This window comes from Eumetopias jubatus, unplaced genomic scaffold, assembly GCF_037043125.1.
Source record: "Eumetopias jubatus isolate StellerSeaLion01/CBP00866 unplaced genomic scaffold, mEumJub1_p1.0 scaffold_13, whole genome shotgun sequence".
Lineage (NCBI taxonomy): Eukaryota > Metazoa > Chordata > Mammalia > Carnivora > Otariidae > Eumetopias > Eumetopias jubatus.
This window is the reverse complement of record NW_028274819.1, coordinates 113,445,547-113,459,277: the sequence shown is the minus strand read 5'-3', so window position 1 is coordinate 113,459,277 and position 13,731 is coordinate 113,445,547. Positions and strand designations below refer to the sequence as shown.

The 13,731-nt window shown below is 40.4% G+C and overlaps 1 protein-coding gene across 1 annotated transcript in view; it reads left to right on the top strand.

Annotated features, from left to right (window-relative positions):
* CEP126 (centrosomal protein 126) overlaps positions 1-13,731 on the top strand; it is an 89,191-nt gene that overhangs the window by 46,447 nt on the left and 29,013 nt on the right. Inside the window, exons 4-5 of the mRNA XM_088017875.1 lie at positions 2,580-2,691; positions 12,212-12,410. Of these exons, the coding sequence (XP_087874001.1) occupies positions 2,580-2,691; positions 12,212-12,410 (311 nt within the window). The remainder of the gene's footprint in view (positions 1-2,579; positions 2,692-12,211; positions 12,411-13,731) is intronic.

Below are 13,731 nucleotides of genomic sequence, written 5' to 3'. Positions count from 1 at the left end.
GGTAGGGTCAGAGGAAGAAGCAGACTCCCCACTGAGCAGGGAGCCCGATGCGGGACTCGATCCTGGGACTCCAGGATCATGACCTGAGCCGAAGGCAGACGCTTAACCAACTGAGCCACCCAGGCGCCCCTGGAAGTCTGTACCTCTTAATCCCCCCACCTGCTTCACACTTCACCGGCCCCTCAATCTTTGCCCCTTCTGGTAACAGTTTGTTTCCTCTCTCTCTGAGTCTGTCTGTTTTGTTTTGTGTGTTCGTTTGTTTTGCTTTTTAGAGTCCACATATAAGTGACATCATATGGTATCTGTCCTCTGACTTATTTCACTTAGCATAATGCTCTCTAAGTCCATCACATTGTCTCAAATGGCAAGATTTCATTCTTTTTTTTTTTGAAAATTTATTTATTTATTTGACACAGAGAGAGAGAGAGAGAGAGCACTAGCACAAGTAGGGGAAGCAGCAGAGGGAGAGGGAGAAGCAGGCTCCCTGCTGAGCAGGGAGCCCGATGTGGGGCTCATTCCCAGGACCCTGGGATCATGACCTGAGTGGAAGGCAGATGCCTAACTGACTGAGCCACCCAGGCGCCCCATGGATTTCATTCTTTTTTATGGCTGAGTAATATCCCACCATGTATATATACCAGGTCTTCTTTATCCATTAATCTGTCAGTGGACATAGGTTGCTTCCATTTCTTGGCTGTTGTAAATAATGCTGGGGTAAACATATGGATGCATCTGTCTCTTCAATTTAACACTTTTGTTGAGCTGAGTTAGTGTTAAAGTTAGTGTCTAGGCCCTCTTTGGTAGATAACAGGTGGTGGTTAATAAAAGCAAGTCTCAGACCATAACCTTGCATAACTAGACACAGACCATTCACACAGCTTGTTCAGTAAGCTGAGTAAAGTCGCAGTGTTCTGTCCTTGCACGTGCTCTAACTACACCTTATATGAAAGGGTTACTGAGGCACTCACAGCCACATTCCAGAGACAAAACTGTGTGCCCTCTGGCTTTGGACATTTGGAAATGTTCCTGTATTAATGGTTGAACACAAGACTGAGCACATGTCAAAACTCAGAGGTCATCCACAGGGTAAAGGACATAGACCTCCCCAGATTCTTATTCTCTGTTCATGTAAAGGTAGGGAGTGATTGACATATGTTTAGGAAAATTCACTTGTCTTGAATTACTTTAATTTCAACAAAGAAAGCCCATTTTTAACATTCATCAAGCTATTCAACAGGCTGTTATTTTCACTAATGAAAACCCTTGTTAGATGGTGAGTATACTAATTAGAAAACCAGTCAATATATAACACTTGATAGTATCTGCCTCAAAAGGATTGGTTCTTTATGACTAGAATATCTTGTCAGCCCTGTCATAACTGATGGTATATTAATGCCATCATCCCTTGATTAGGGAAATGGACTCTCCAAGGTTCAATGTGAACTAACCCATATATAATAATATACTGGCTTTGCTTCCGCATTTTAAAGTAAAACAGCACAATAGTGGAAAAGTCTGATAACAAAGGGGCTTTTTAAAGGAGAAGGAGATACAGTTTGGAGGTGTCAATGGAGAACATGAAAGGCGGCTACCCTACCTCCACGCCTTGAGTTGTCTGTGGCTTGTGATGGGAGGGAAATAGTGCCTCCATTTTAGCAGGCTGCAAGAGAACAGTATCCCTAGAAAACAGCTGTGTTTCACCTGGAGCAGGAAGGTGAGCAGAATACGGAGAGGTAGAAGTAGAGCCTGTTGAGTACAGAGTGCACAGTGGAAGGCTTCAGGGAAACGGGCACACATGGGAAGCAGGGTTGGTTAAAGGGTGTGCTGCGTACTGTGTAGACAAATGTCCACAGAATCTATGACCCTAAACTGGGGCCCAGTTTCCTCCATTGCAAAAGGGAGATTCAAATAGCATCTGCCTCACAGGCCATAGTGAGGATTAAATTAGCTAATAGTTACAGTGTGCTTAAAAATAACATCTCTAACAGTAAGTGCTCAGTAAACAGTAGTTGGTGTTTTTTATATAACCTTCCCATTTTCTTCATAAGAATATTAATAAACTTTGGGGCACCTGGGTGGCTCAGTCAGTTGAGTGGCTGACTCTTGATTTCGGCTCAGGTCATGGTCTCAGGGCTGAGGGACTGAGCCCCACATTGGGGCTCCATGCTCAGTGGGCAACCTGCTTGAGATTCTCTCCCTCTCCTTCTGCCCCTGCCCCCGCTAGTGCGCTCTTGCTCTCTTTCTCTCTCTCTCAAATAAATAAATTTTTTAAAAAATCAGTAAATTTTGTCAGAAATTTATGGAATCCTGAGATCAAATATAGTGGGGTGCATCCAGAATGAAGAGCCTAGACATTTCTCAAAGTTTCTTTCCAGATAAATATTCTTAAAATTGGCAAGTAACAGTTTCTCTGTGGGTAATTAGATGTCTAAATTTAAAATATTTACACTATTCTAAAAAATATTTTATTTTTACAAAAGTTTTAAAGTAGTATTTTATTATTGACCAATTATCTAAAAAGAGATAATTGAAAATGAAGTGATTCTGTACTATTTGATTTTTATTTATTATCCCTTTAGTTTTTAAAAAACCAGTTCCTCCGTTGGAAGAAGCCCTCAAGCAAATTCAGGAATCCAACTTAAAATCAGAAGTAAAGCTCCTCCCTTCCCACAGACCAACAATAAATTGGAGGTAAGTAATTTATTATTATGTATAATTATTAATATATAATAATTAAATAGGGTTTTTTGCTGAGTTTGTAGGCCTTTTCATCAGTTACTCCTCACCTTTACTGTAGCATTTACTATTTTATTCTCACAGATTAATTTGAGGTAGAGTAGAATAGAAATTGCTTCAAGAATAAGGCAAAATTCGAATTGATTGTCTTTGGTATTACAGTGCTGCCTATGTTGAATAATTTTCCATGGAAACTATCACTAAAACCATTTAAAAATATTGATGTTCATTATTTATCCTTACTGAGAGGAAAAAACTGTGTTGTAGTGATACAAGTTTAGATAAAAGGAATAATTTATGGTAGAAATGGGTTTTTTCCTCATGGAAAAAATCTTTCTTGGATCTCTTGAAAAAGCTAATGTCTCCTGGTCCCTCTCCAGGGTAGCTTAAGTGAATTATCTAGGAGCAGTAGAATGGCTCAACCAGAGTACCCTGTGACATCTTATATTTTCCATTTACTTATTATAAATGTTTATTGAAGCTACAACATGCATAGTACTAGATCAGGCATTGTAAAGGGGATGTGGACAAGTACAATACTGTAAAATACAATTCCTAGTGTATAATCTAGGAGAGAAGCAAAATAGTGCTTCAAAAAGTATAAATAGTACCAAATGAGTAATGATAATAATATATAATATTTATTTATGTAAAGGCATTTACAATTCAGACATTAATTATGTTAATATTTTACCTGTACATAATGTTATTTACTAAAGTACTTCCATTTTTCGACTGTGTATGGCCAGTATGTAGTTCCCTTGATCAGAGCTAAGAACAATGAAATTCATTTTCTCAGCCATCATTATAGTTCAGAAAAGACCTCATGGAATAGAAGATTCTTCAACAAAGCTTTGAAGAAGACAGGAATTGGTTATGAAACAGGTGGGCCCTGGGACTCCAGACAGAGGGCCAAGAGTGCCGGAAGGAATGGTGTGTTCTAGGGTTAGGAGTGTGCACAGTAACAGTAGCTTGGCTAGACAGGAGATTGGAGAGTAGAGGCATCTGTACACTAAGGAATATAAACTTTATCTTGAGAGTTCAAGAGGAGTCAGTGAAGGATCTTAAGTAGGTGGGTGGTAAGATCAGCTTTTCTTTTTTAATATATCATTCCAATCTACTGTGAACAAATGTGAATAATGGATTGAAAGAGGACAAATCAGGAGGCTATTTCAATACATGTAATTGAAATTATATGATTCAGAGCTCTAGAGAAAGATGCAGGCTTAAGGTCATTGAACAGCACGCAGTGGATGAGACACAGCCAAGGAGAATGTGTACTGTGATGACAGGCCTAGGACAGAGCACCGAAAACAGCCATGTTTAAGGAAGTAGAAGAAAGAAGCCTACAGACAGGGGCAGAAAGGTTGATACAGGACTAGGAGAGGGTTGTGCTATGGAAACTAAAGAAGGATAGAGGTTCTAGAAAAAAAAGCAGTTTATAGAGATCAAATGGCTTCTAGGGAATTAGTCACACAAGCTGTTGTCCTGGCCTGAAACAGGTGGCATATTTAAAAGGGGGTATGGGAGAGGGGCTAATGAAGGAACTGGAAGGCCAGCACAGGATGGGGGCCCCCAAGAACTAACGACCACAGAATCAGTATGACCCCCACAGGCCTGACCTGGAGACATGGGTAGCCATAGACGAGCATTGCCAGAAGACCCCGTGTCCTCGGCGGAGGAGCCCAGCACAGTGGAAGCTAGAAGACTAATGATCAAAAACGTCTTTTGAGAAAGAGAAGCAGTGAAGGTTTTTAATCAGGGACTGATTTTTTTAAGACTATTTGAGAGAGAGAGCAGGAGAGGGGTGTGGGGGAGGGGCAGAGGAAGAGGGAGAAGCAGACTCCCCTCTGAGCAGGGAGCCCGATGTGGGGCTCGATCCCAGGACCCTGAGATCATGACCTGAGCCAAAGGCAGACGCTTAACCGACTGAGCCACCCAGGCGCCCCCATCAGAGACTGATAAAATCCTCTTTGTCATTTTAGAAAGATAATTGGTGTGAATGTTGGAGAATGAAAAGGATGGAAAGAAAGTGAAGGCAAGGGAACAAGAGAAGATTAATGGGATGATCCAAAGGATAGATCATTACTGTTTAAACTGGAATAGTACTGTTTTGTACAGTGAGGAAATGATAGGTCTGTGAAGGAATAGACATACTTTGAGTGGTGAGAAGGAAAGGATGAGAGAAGGAAAGATGCAAACACCTTTTCACAGCACAGAGAACTGATGTAACAGAGAGGATTTAAGAATGTTGACCAGATAAAAGTATGAAATGTGGAGCATGGAGTGATTAATGGCAGGAAAATCAGGAAGTATCCAGCCATGAACTTAAAAAGACTTACGGTTAAAAGGATAGTAGTAGTGAAATCGACAAGAAAGATAGAAGGAAAAGACATTTCATGGAAATAGACTATGGAAATTAGATTATGAATTTGGTGTATGATGGGATAAAGAAAACGAAAAAAAGCAAAAAAGATCAAAAGAAGCTGAAATTTTGAGTCTTGATAATTGAGGGAATTTGTTGACTTTAAAAATAAAAAGAAACAATGAAGCAGTATAAGTTTGGCAAGATATTGCTAAATTTCATTGCAGGCATCTGAACTGAGGGGATAAATATCCAAGTAGAAATGTATAAAAACATTTGGACCTAAAATGAAATGAGAGATCCAGGCTATAGAATACACTTGAAAGTCATGATTGTATATGTTGTTGCTTCATTTTTATATGTAGTTCTGTCTCCCCAAGCAGAACGGGATATTCTAGGGATCAGTGGCTAAACGGTACACGCACAGGTATTCCCTGTAGTTCCTGGCTCAGTGCTGCGCATGTTGGAGGCGTTCAATAAATACTACAAGTGGAGGAACATCCCTGACATACGTGGACACTCCTCCGAGAGTATGAACTTGACCTGAAGTCAGTAGACGAGGAGACTGGTCAGAGGGCATTCCAGCCAGGGGAGCAGGTAGCGTGGGAAAGGGCGTGCTGTGTTGAGGGCGCTGAACGTAGCTCAGTCCCGCTAGCGTGCACCGTGAGAAGGGGACTTGTGAGCAGAGAGGTTGCTTGGAAAGGAAGCCATGAGTTAACTCAGGAAGAGCCCCGTTAAGGAGTTTGTCCTACAGATAATGACTGAAGCAAGCATTCAACATTTATACTTTAGAAGTACTGCGAGAACGAGAAGGAGTAGGGTACCACTAAAGGTGGGAAATAGCTAAGGTGATACTTCAGTCAATAAAAATGAAGACTTCTTGAGAGTCGTTTAGGAGGAGAATCAACAGGATTTGGTGACTTTAAGAACTGGAAGGTGTTCAGGAGGAGTGAAGCATGCCTGGAGACCAGGATTGGTCAGTTAACAGGTAGTGAAACCATAAGAACTATTAGGGAAGGAGAGGTGTGAAGGAGGGAGTGCCTGGCAAAAGGATCGTAAGTGGCAAGTCTGAGGCACTTAGGGGATATTTCCGAGCCAATTTCTCATGGTAAGAGCTCTCAGCCACAGATCTAGATATGATAATTGCCAATGAATGGATGAAGTTAAAGACATGGTTCCTGAGTTCACCTAAACAGTGAAACTCTCAGTTGGGCTTCAGTTAGAGGACAGAAAACATTTCACTGCAACAGGCAAGCAGGAGGGATCCTCCTGGCACATCACAAAGCAGTCGTCCCCGCACATGACAGCTCAGCTACAAGGAAACAAGATCACAGGGTGGGTGGGTGCCTCCCTGGCTAGAAACCCCATGTTCCAAACAGGAACCAGTATTCCTGGCAATGGCTCCATATGGATCACACCTAGGTCCATGAGAGAGACACGTCCAGTAATAAGAATTTCCACACTCGGGGAAAACCACAGCTGTAGCTTCGTGCCAGCTATCTGGGGTTGATTCAGTCCCCTAGATTACACAGAGCATGGTTAGATAAGCAAAAAAGAGCGTCACATAACTCTCAAAAATTCCAGCATAATAAAAAAAGTGAATTCTTTAGCTCAACAGTACACCTTGTAAAAACTCACCAAAGTGTATAGTTGTTTTGCTAATTTAGATGAAAGTGCAAAACTTTACTGGATTTCAATACATTAGCACTTTTTTTAAGTTTTCATTTCTTTATTTGAGAGAGAGAGAATGAGCAGTGGGGAGGGGCAGAGAGAGAGAGAGAGAGAGAGAAGCAGACTCCCGCCTGAGCAGGAAGTCTGATACAGGACTTGATCTCAGGACTCTGAGATCATGACCTGAGCTGAAGGCGGTTGCTTAACCAACTGAGGCACCCAGGCGACCCAATACATTTGCTTTTACACCAAAACTTTACATATTAAAACTGGAATTCTGTCAGTATCTTTTTAACAGAATTACCTGGAGTAAGGAGATAAAATAATTATATCTCTTTTGACCTGTTGGAAAGGTTTTTTTTTTTTTTTTTTTTTTTAGTTTTTAGTTTTACAAGTATATTTAACAGCAAGAGTTAAATATAATTTTATATTTATAAAGCAAGAGTCCATTTCAATGTTTAGCTACTCTCTGGATTTTGAAAGCACAGTACCAAGTGTTAATAAGATAGTGCCCACATAGATGAGCTTCCCCTGAGGGCATGGAGACCAACAGATTGAGTGCATCTTGATGATGCTTGAGATTTGTCTTGCAATGTTAGGTTAAGCAAATCACATTAATTTTCTTTGGAACTTAGTCTCCCAGCACTTATTGTGATTACAAAGTATTTACCAGATATTTAACGAGGAGCTTTGTTTGTGAAAAAATACCATCTAACTCAAAAACACTATTGATGTGGAACACCAGATTACACTGTGTAGCAGTCAGTTCCTTAGGATTTTTTTTTTAATTGTGGGTTATTTTCTGATTCTCATTTTTGGGGTTCTTAAATCTTAGCAAGCATCGCCAATAATAAATACCAAGAGTCCATTTTACCTTTTTTTTTTTAAAGTTGCAGCAATTGTCTGTTATGATAAAATAATGATTAGGGATGGAGCTCTGAGTGCCCAGAAGGGAATCCGTACCAGTTGTTAGTCTGCTTTGTCTTATTTAGGAGCCACCACATTTTTTCCCCACTGTTAATAACCAAGATAATTAAGTTAGAAGGTGGCCATTTTGTTATGCTTATGAGACTACAGTTCTCAATTTTGGGTTAGAGGTTTGGCTTCTATAAAAATGTTGTTTTAAAATACATTTTGAATTATAAGAACAAAAGAATTTTTTTGTACTTTTGTTTCATTTAATTGGAATAATTTTCAAGTTTCTGCAAATAGGGTAATTGTAAATTTAAAGCATTAAGCTTTATTGGTGAATAATGTATATATTCCCATTCCAAGAAATATAAGTGAATGACATTGAAATAGTCTTTAAAGTTTACTATAAAAAAGAAATTCCAGCATATAAAGGACAAGCGAAGAAAGGAGCTCAAGAAAGAACTGGAGAAGGAACAACTGGAGAAGTAGGAAAATAACCAGGAAAGCACAATGACATGCAAACCAAGGGAATTAAAGTCAGAAAGACAGAGGTCCAGAACTGTCTGTTTTTAGTAAATTGCGAGCAAAAGCAGTACCTCAGAGCCGCGGGAGGAGGCCGGACAGCAGTGGCCGAGGAAGTCTCGGGGGTGAAGGCGGTATAAGTTTAGAGTACTCCATGGGGAAGGGAAGATGATAGACATTTAGAGGGAATTTAGAGTAATAAAAATTCCAAATCATTTAGTATAAAAGTAATGTGCATTTTTGTATACAGGTTTTCCTTACTCACAGGTTTCTCTTTCTGCATATCAATTATTATCCTATGTGTTATCAGATATTTTCAATAAAAAAGCTCTTTATTGCTAGGGATGAAAGTATAGGCTATTTTTCACTCAACACTGTACATTTCCTTAAAGTCTTAGAAGAGATGAAGTGTCAGAACAACTTTGACTTCCTGTAGCACACAAACATAGAGTTAGCATTATCCAAATCTGTGCTAGGACCACTACGTAACATACGTCATTCTGTTTTATGAGAGATGATCTCCATTTTAAATTAGAGTACATAGTTTTCATTGATTATTGTAATGCACTATTTTGACTATGACTATCTACACCTATCTGTATGTATACACACACACATAAATGTTATATATTTGGAAAACAACAAATGTATAGAATTTACAAAGAGAACACTATGGCTTACTTATAAAATGTTGAATTTCTCCCTACAGATAACTAACAGTATTAAATAATGTGTATGAAAATGCTTTGTAAATTATAAAATGCTATACAAATATGAAATATTGGAATATTAAGGATCAGGTGTTAATAGAAATACGTGTACTATTTATTTAAAATATGATTAAGCTACAATATTGATAAGCTGTCATCGCATTAAAAATCCATTATATGTGGCATATAAACCTAAAATGTGTTAAGGAATAAAGTAATGGCAGGAAACAGGCAGCATCCAAAGTCGCTGATTCTATCAGTACTTGTAAACAATTGTTCCAATGTGGAAAATATTAGGGGCAGATAAAAAATAATTTAAGATGTTGGTAATGTGATCATCTAAAGGCAAAAAATTGTATGAAAACCTAGAGGGCATTCAATGCTAAAGGCTCAAGACAATCAGAGAATATATCCATATGAAAATAGAAGCTGCCTCAGGAAATAATGAGATATAAGAATATTAATAAGGGACTAACATTAAAAATACAAGTAATCAGCCTTCCATCACAACCAGATACTTATCACAAATATAATATACTTCACCCTTCTGATAGATGTAAGGTAAAAGAAGCTATATTTTCCCCATATTAAATTTTTATACTTTAAAATGATATTATCAGATATCTATCTCCAATATCCATGTATTTGTGGTAACACAGTTGATCCTGAACCACATGCAACCCTGAGAAATCTGGCCAGAGCTGAGCAGTGATCTGTTTGACCTCTATTTTCCCTTTGTACCAGTAATTTAAACCAGATTTTCTAGCCCATATTTATTATCTCTATGACTACGAGACTTCTAAGAGGTGAAAATACTCTTGAGAGGAATCAGAAAAGGGGAACGTGAATAAGCTACATACATTTCTCAGCACATGTGAGCGGACACTGGTTGGTCAGAAGAACACATGCATGGACCCTCAGGACAAAAATATACTATGAATCAAAAGCCTAGAGGCAGCCTAATGAGCGTCAACAAGAAGAACATCTTAATAAGGCTGTCTCTCTACCTGCCTGTCCAAATGCTTTTCCACCTGTGCAGATCCATTCCTGCCTGTCCAGCTGTCTCCACACCTTATCCCTACTTAACCGATGAGCCGTCTCCTCCACGGGCCCTATTGCTACCCCACCATTCCCAGGCTCTTCCTGGCTATCCAGCTGTTTCTGCCCCCCACCAGCCCCAAAGCCTGCCTGTCCGTCCACCTGTCCCTGCTGCTCTTCCAAAGACCTCTTTACCAGCCCCGTTACTGTCCTACCCAGTCAAGTATCTTCCTCACCCTCCAGCCCCAGTTACCCCCAGCTTCTCCAGCAGTTTCCCGCATCTCCCAGGCCCAGTTCCTTCTGGCCCAGCTGACCATCTGCCCCACCCACCCCGAAGTTCCACAATCATCCCTCCTCCTGACTCACAGAGCAAGTTATTTTACAAAACTTTCGGACCCAAACATTTCCCTCCACAGAGCTGTACTCCAGCCATTCTAATGCCTGCCCTCATCCATCGTTCCCTTCCAGCTCCACTGGTTGTTTCCCCAACCCCTTGGGAAGCTGTCCCCATTTTGAAGCCTTCCTGTTTACCCAGTCACCCCCCTCATCAACCAGTCCCCACTCTTTCTGATATCAGCCTGTTCCCTGAACACCCTGCTACCTTGGATTCTTTTTGGTCAGTCCAGCAGTCTGTTCCACAAAGCGCCACATTGTCCGATCTGCCCCAGGCCCTCGTGGACCAACCCCCTGCCTCAGCTCGCTCCCACCCGCCTCCCTGTCGCTCCCCGGGCTCTTCTTCGTCTTCCACGCCTGCTTCCTCCCCTGGGCGGGCCTCCTCCCCCCCCCTTGCCTCTTCCTTACCCGCCCCTCCTGCCTCTCCGTCCTGACCCCTTTCACCTGGCCCTCTCTTTTCCTCTCCCCTGCATTCAGCTCCCTCTCCAGTCCATCCTGTGTCTTCCTCCTCTCCCCTGTGCTTTACTCTCCCTCTCCTCCTACTTCCCCATCTTCTTCTACTTCTGTTCATCCCCTCAATCCTCCTCACGGGGGAAGAAAGTAGAGAAGAGAAGAGAAGCAAGTGGAGTAGAGAAGAAAGAAATAGAGAAGAAAAAGTTGAGAGACGTCAACTTTAAAGGTAAATAAACTGGGTTTATTAGATATTTTGTAGATTTAGCAATATTTTGTTTGGGCAGGGTGACCGAAGGGGAAGGCATCTGTGAGAGTAGGAAAGCCTAAAAGGCAGAGAGAGAAACCTACTCTCAGCATTCAGGAACGTGTGCGAAATACCTGCTTGCTCTCTGTGACCGTAGACTCTGTGGTCACAAAAGGATGGGCTGGAATCTAGTAACCGTTGGCCTTGACTATTCCAGTTCGTCCAAATCAAGATATATATGTGTATTGGAGATAGGTATATGTTACATGTGGCCATGTATCCTCCAAACATTTTTATCCTCATTAAAATAGGAGCAATCGAAGTGAGTTGGGACTAAATGCTCTTGGGAATCACACTGCTGGGTGTATACAGCAGCAGTCCGCTCTTTGATATGCTTCCTTCCCACCCCCCAGAACAGTGCTCCTCGCTCTTTGCTTCTCACTCCGTACATGTGCTGAAATAGAACTAGCTAGACGTTTCCAGAAGATGCAGAATTCTAATAGAAAATGGCGTCACCCACTGATAACCTGTGGGTGGCACTTTAGCACACTACAGGCAGACCCTGCACTAAAGATACCCCTTGTGTGGCCTGAAAACCATGCTGGTATTTGTGATACAACTGAAAACATTGTGTATTTTCTCCACCGTCAAGGAAGAGCCAGGCTTCCAAACCTAGTTAAGTAGGATGGAGATTCCTGCCTGTCCCAACAGGCAGTTTTCGTATTTTCTATCTGCTTGACTCTTCAACCAGCTTTATTTGGGTTATGGGAATACCTACCAGCTATAACATCATCTCAGAACTAAGGGTAGCGCAGCACATTTTTATCCAGATGGGAATGCTCTTACAGAACTAAGGAATGACTCTACGTATCTACAGGAATTCCTTCTACATCTGTCCCAAACAATAGAGAAATAGGACTTAATAACCAAAGCCATGAATAATTGGGCATTCCTACATGAAGGTGGAGTGCTTTATTGGCACTATAATCCCACAACCATTTTTATTCTACTATTGACTGCCTTAAATTCCCATTCTAATACCCTTAAATGGGATTATCTGAACACGCACCCACACACACCCATACAACATAAATGTGTCATTTGTATAGATAGACTGAGGTTAACTTTATTTAAATGTACTAAATATTTTTTATGTATGGTTCACAGAGCTATAGATAATGCCTTGCCTTCATCATTGTCAAAAAATGGTCACAAGCATCAGAAACATCTCTTATCCAAAATCAGTTGTGGTAAAGAAATGAAGGAAAACAACAGGGCAGACTTGGCTACTAACAAAGATGCGTTCCAGCTTAAACTGGAAGAAACTCAGAAACTCCTAGAAGATCAGCATCTAAGCAGTTTGCAAGTATGAAACTATAAATATGTCAATAATATTTTAGTATCTAGTAATTCTGTCCCGTCTCTGCAGTGATCTACACTAGAGGAAAGTATGCCATTAACCAAGGGTAGGGTGTGAATGAGTCAACACAAATTCATCACAGATACTACAGAAATAACTGTTGAGAGTTTTCTACCTGTTGTTCATCTTTCACTCTGCCCTCTCTATTCTTTTTCCATCTCTCATATTTGGAAAAATGTGCTCTATGAATGTTATTTTCTGATTAAACATGAAAGCTATTTAAAACTACAATGTAATATAACTATCATTGTTAGAGACTGGATTATAAAAAGCATCCTGAAAATTATAATACATGTGGACATTAGGTTCTTAATGAAAATATGTCACAATTAACTAGAGATGGCATTTCTGTTCTATCTCTGGTCATCCACTCACTTCGTTTTTTTCCCCCAAAAAGTATGGATTTCAGCTGATTTTCCTGAAATGTTCATGCACTTTATTTTTCATGAGTAATTACACACATTTATGAGATTCTTAGTAGGCTGAGATCAAGATTAAATTCATGACCTTGACCCGATTTATCCAGTAACTAAGTAATAAAGACAAGGCTTTAAAAAAAAAAAAAAAAGGAAAGCAGAAGGCTTCTTCTGGCTATGATGAAATGCCTTCCTACCATAAATAACTATAATTCTGAATAAGATATATGAAACAGCTGTTTTTAGACATCGGACAACAGGCAATATAGGATATGATCTTTAAAAAAGGAAAACAAATGAGATAAACCCTATAATCACATAGGCTTTCTACCCGGATGTATTCTTTGGACAAGCCTGAAAAAAAATCCACACCCCCTGCAAAGGCACATCAACATTAAGTTACACGGCACAGGGAATGTAGTCAACGGTGTCATGTGGGGACAGATGCAGCCACACTTGTGGTGAGCCCAGCATCACTGTGTTGTACACCTGGAACTCACGTAACATTGTGTGTCAACCACACTCAAATTTAAGAAATTATTTTGAAAAATTTGGAAAATTTATCTAGAGGGGGAAAAAAGATCCATAGCAAGTGGGTGAACAAAGGTAAGACAGACCACATTAACTTCAGGCCAGAAGACAGTGAAGCATTTTTAAAGTTCTGATATCAGAAAACTCCTGGCCTAGAATTCTATATCCAGCTAGCAATATCCTTCTGGAACGAAGGCAAAATAGACATCTTCAAACAAACAGGAGCTGAACACCACGGCACTCCACCAGCATCTGCACAATAAGAAATGCCCCTGGAGTTTTTCAGGAGGATGAAAACTCAGCTCTGTACTGATAGCAGA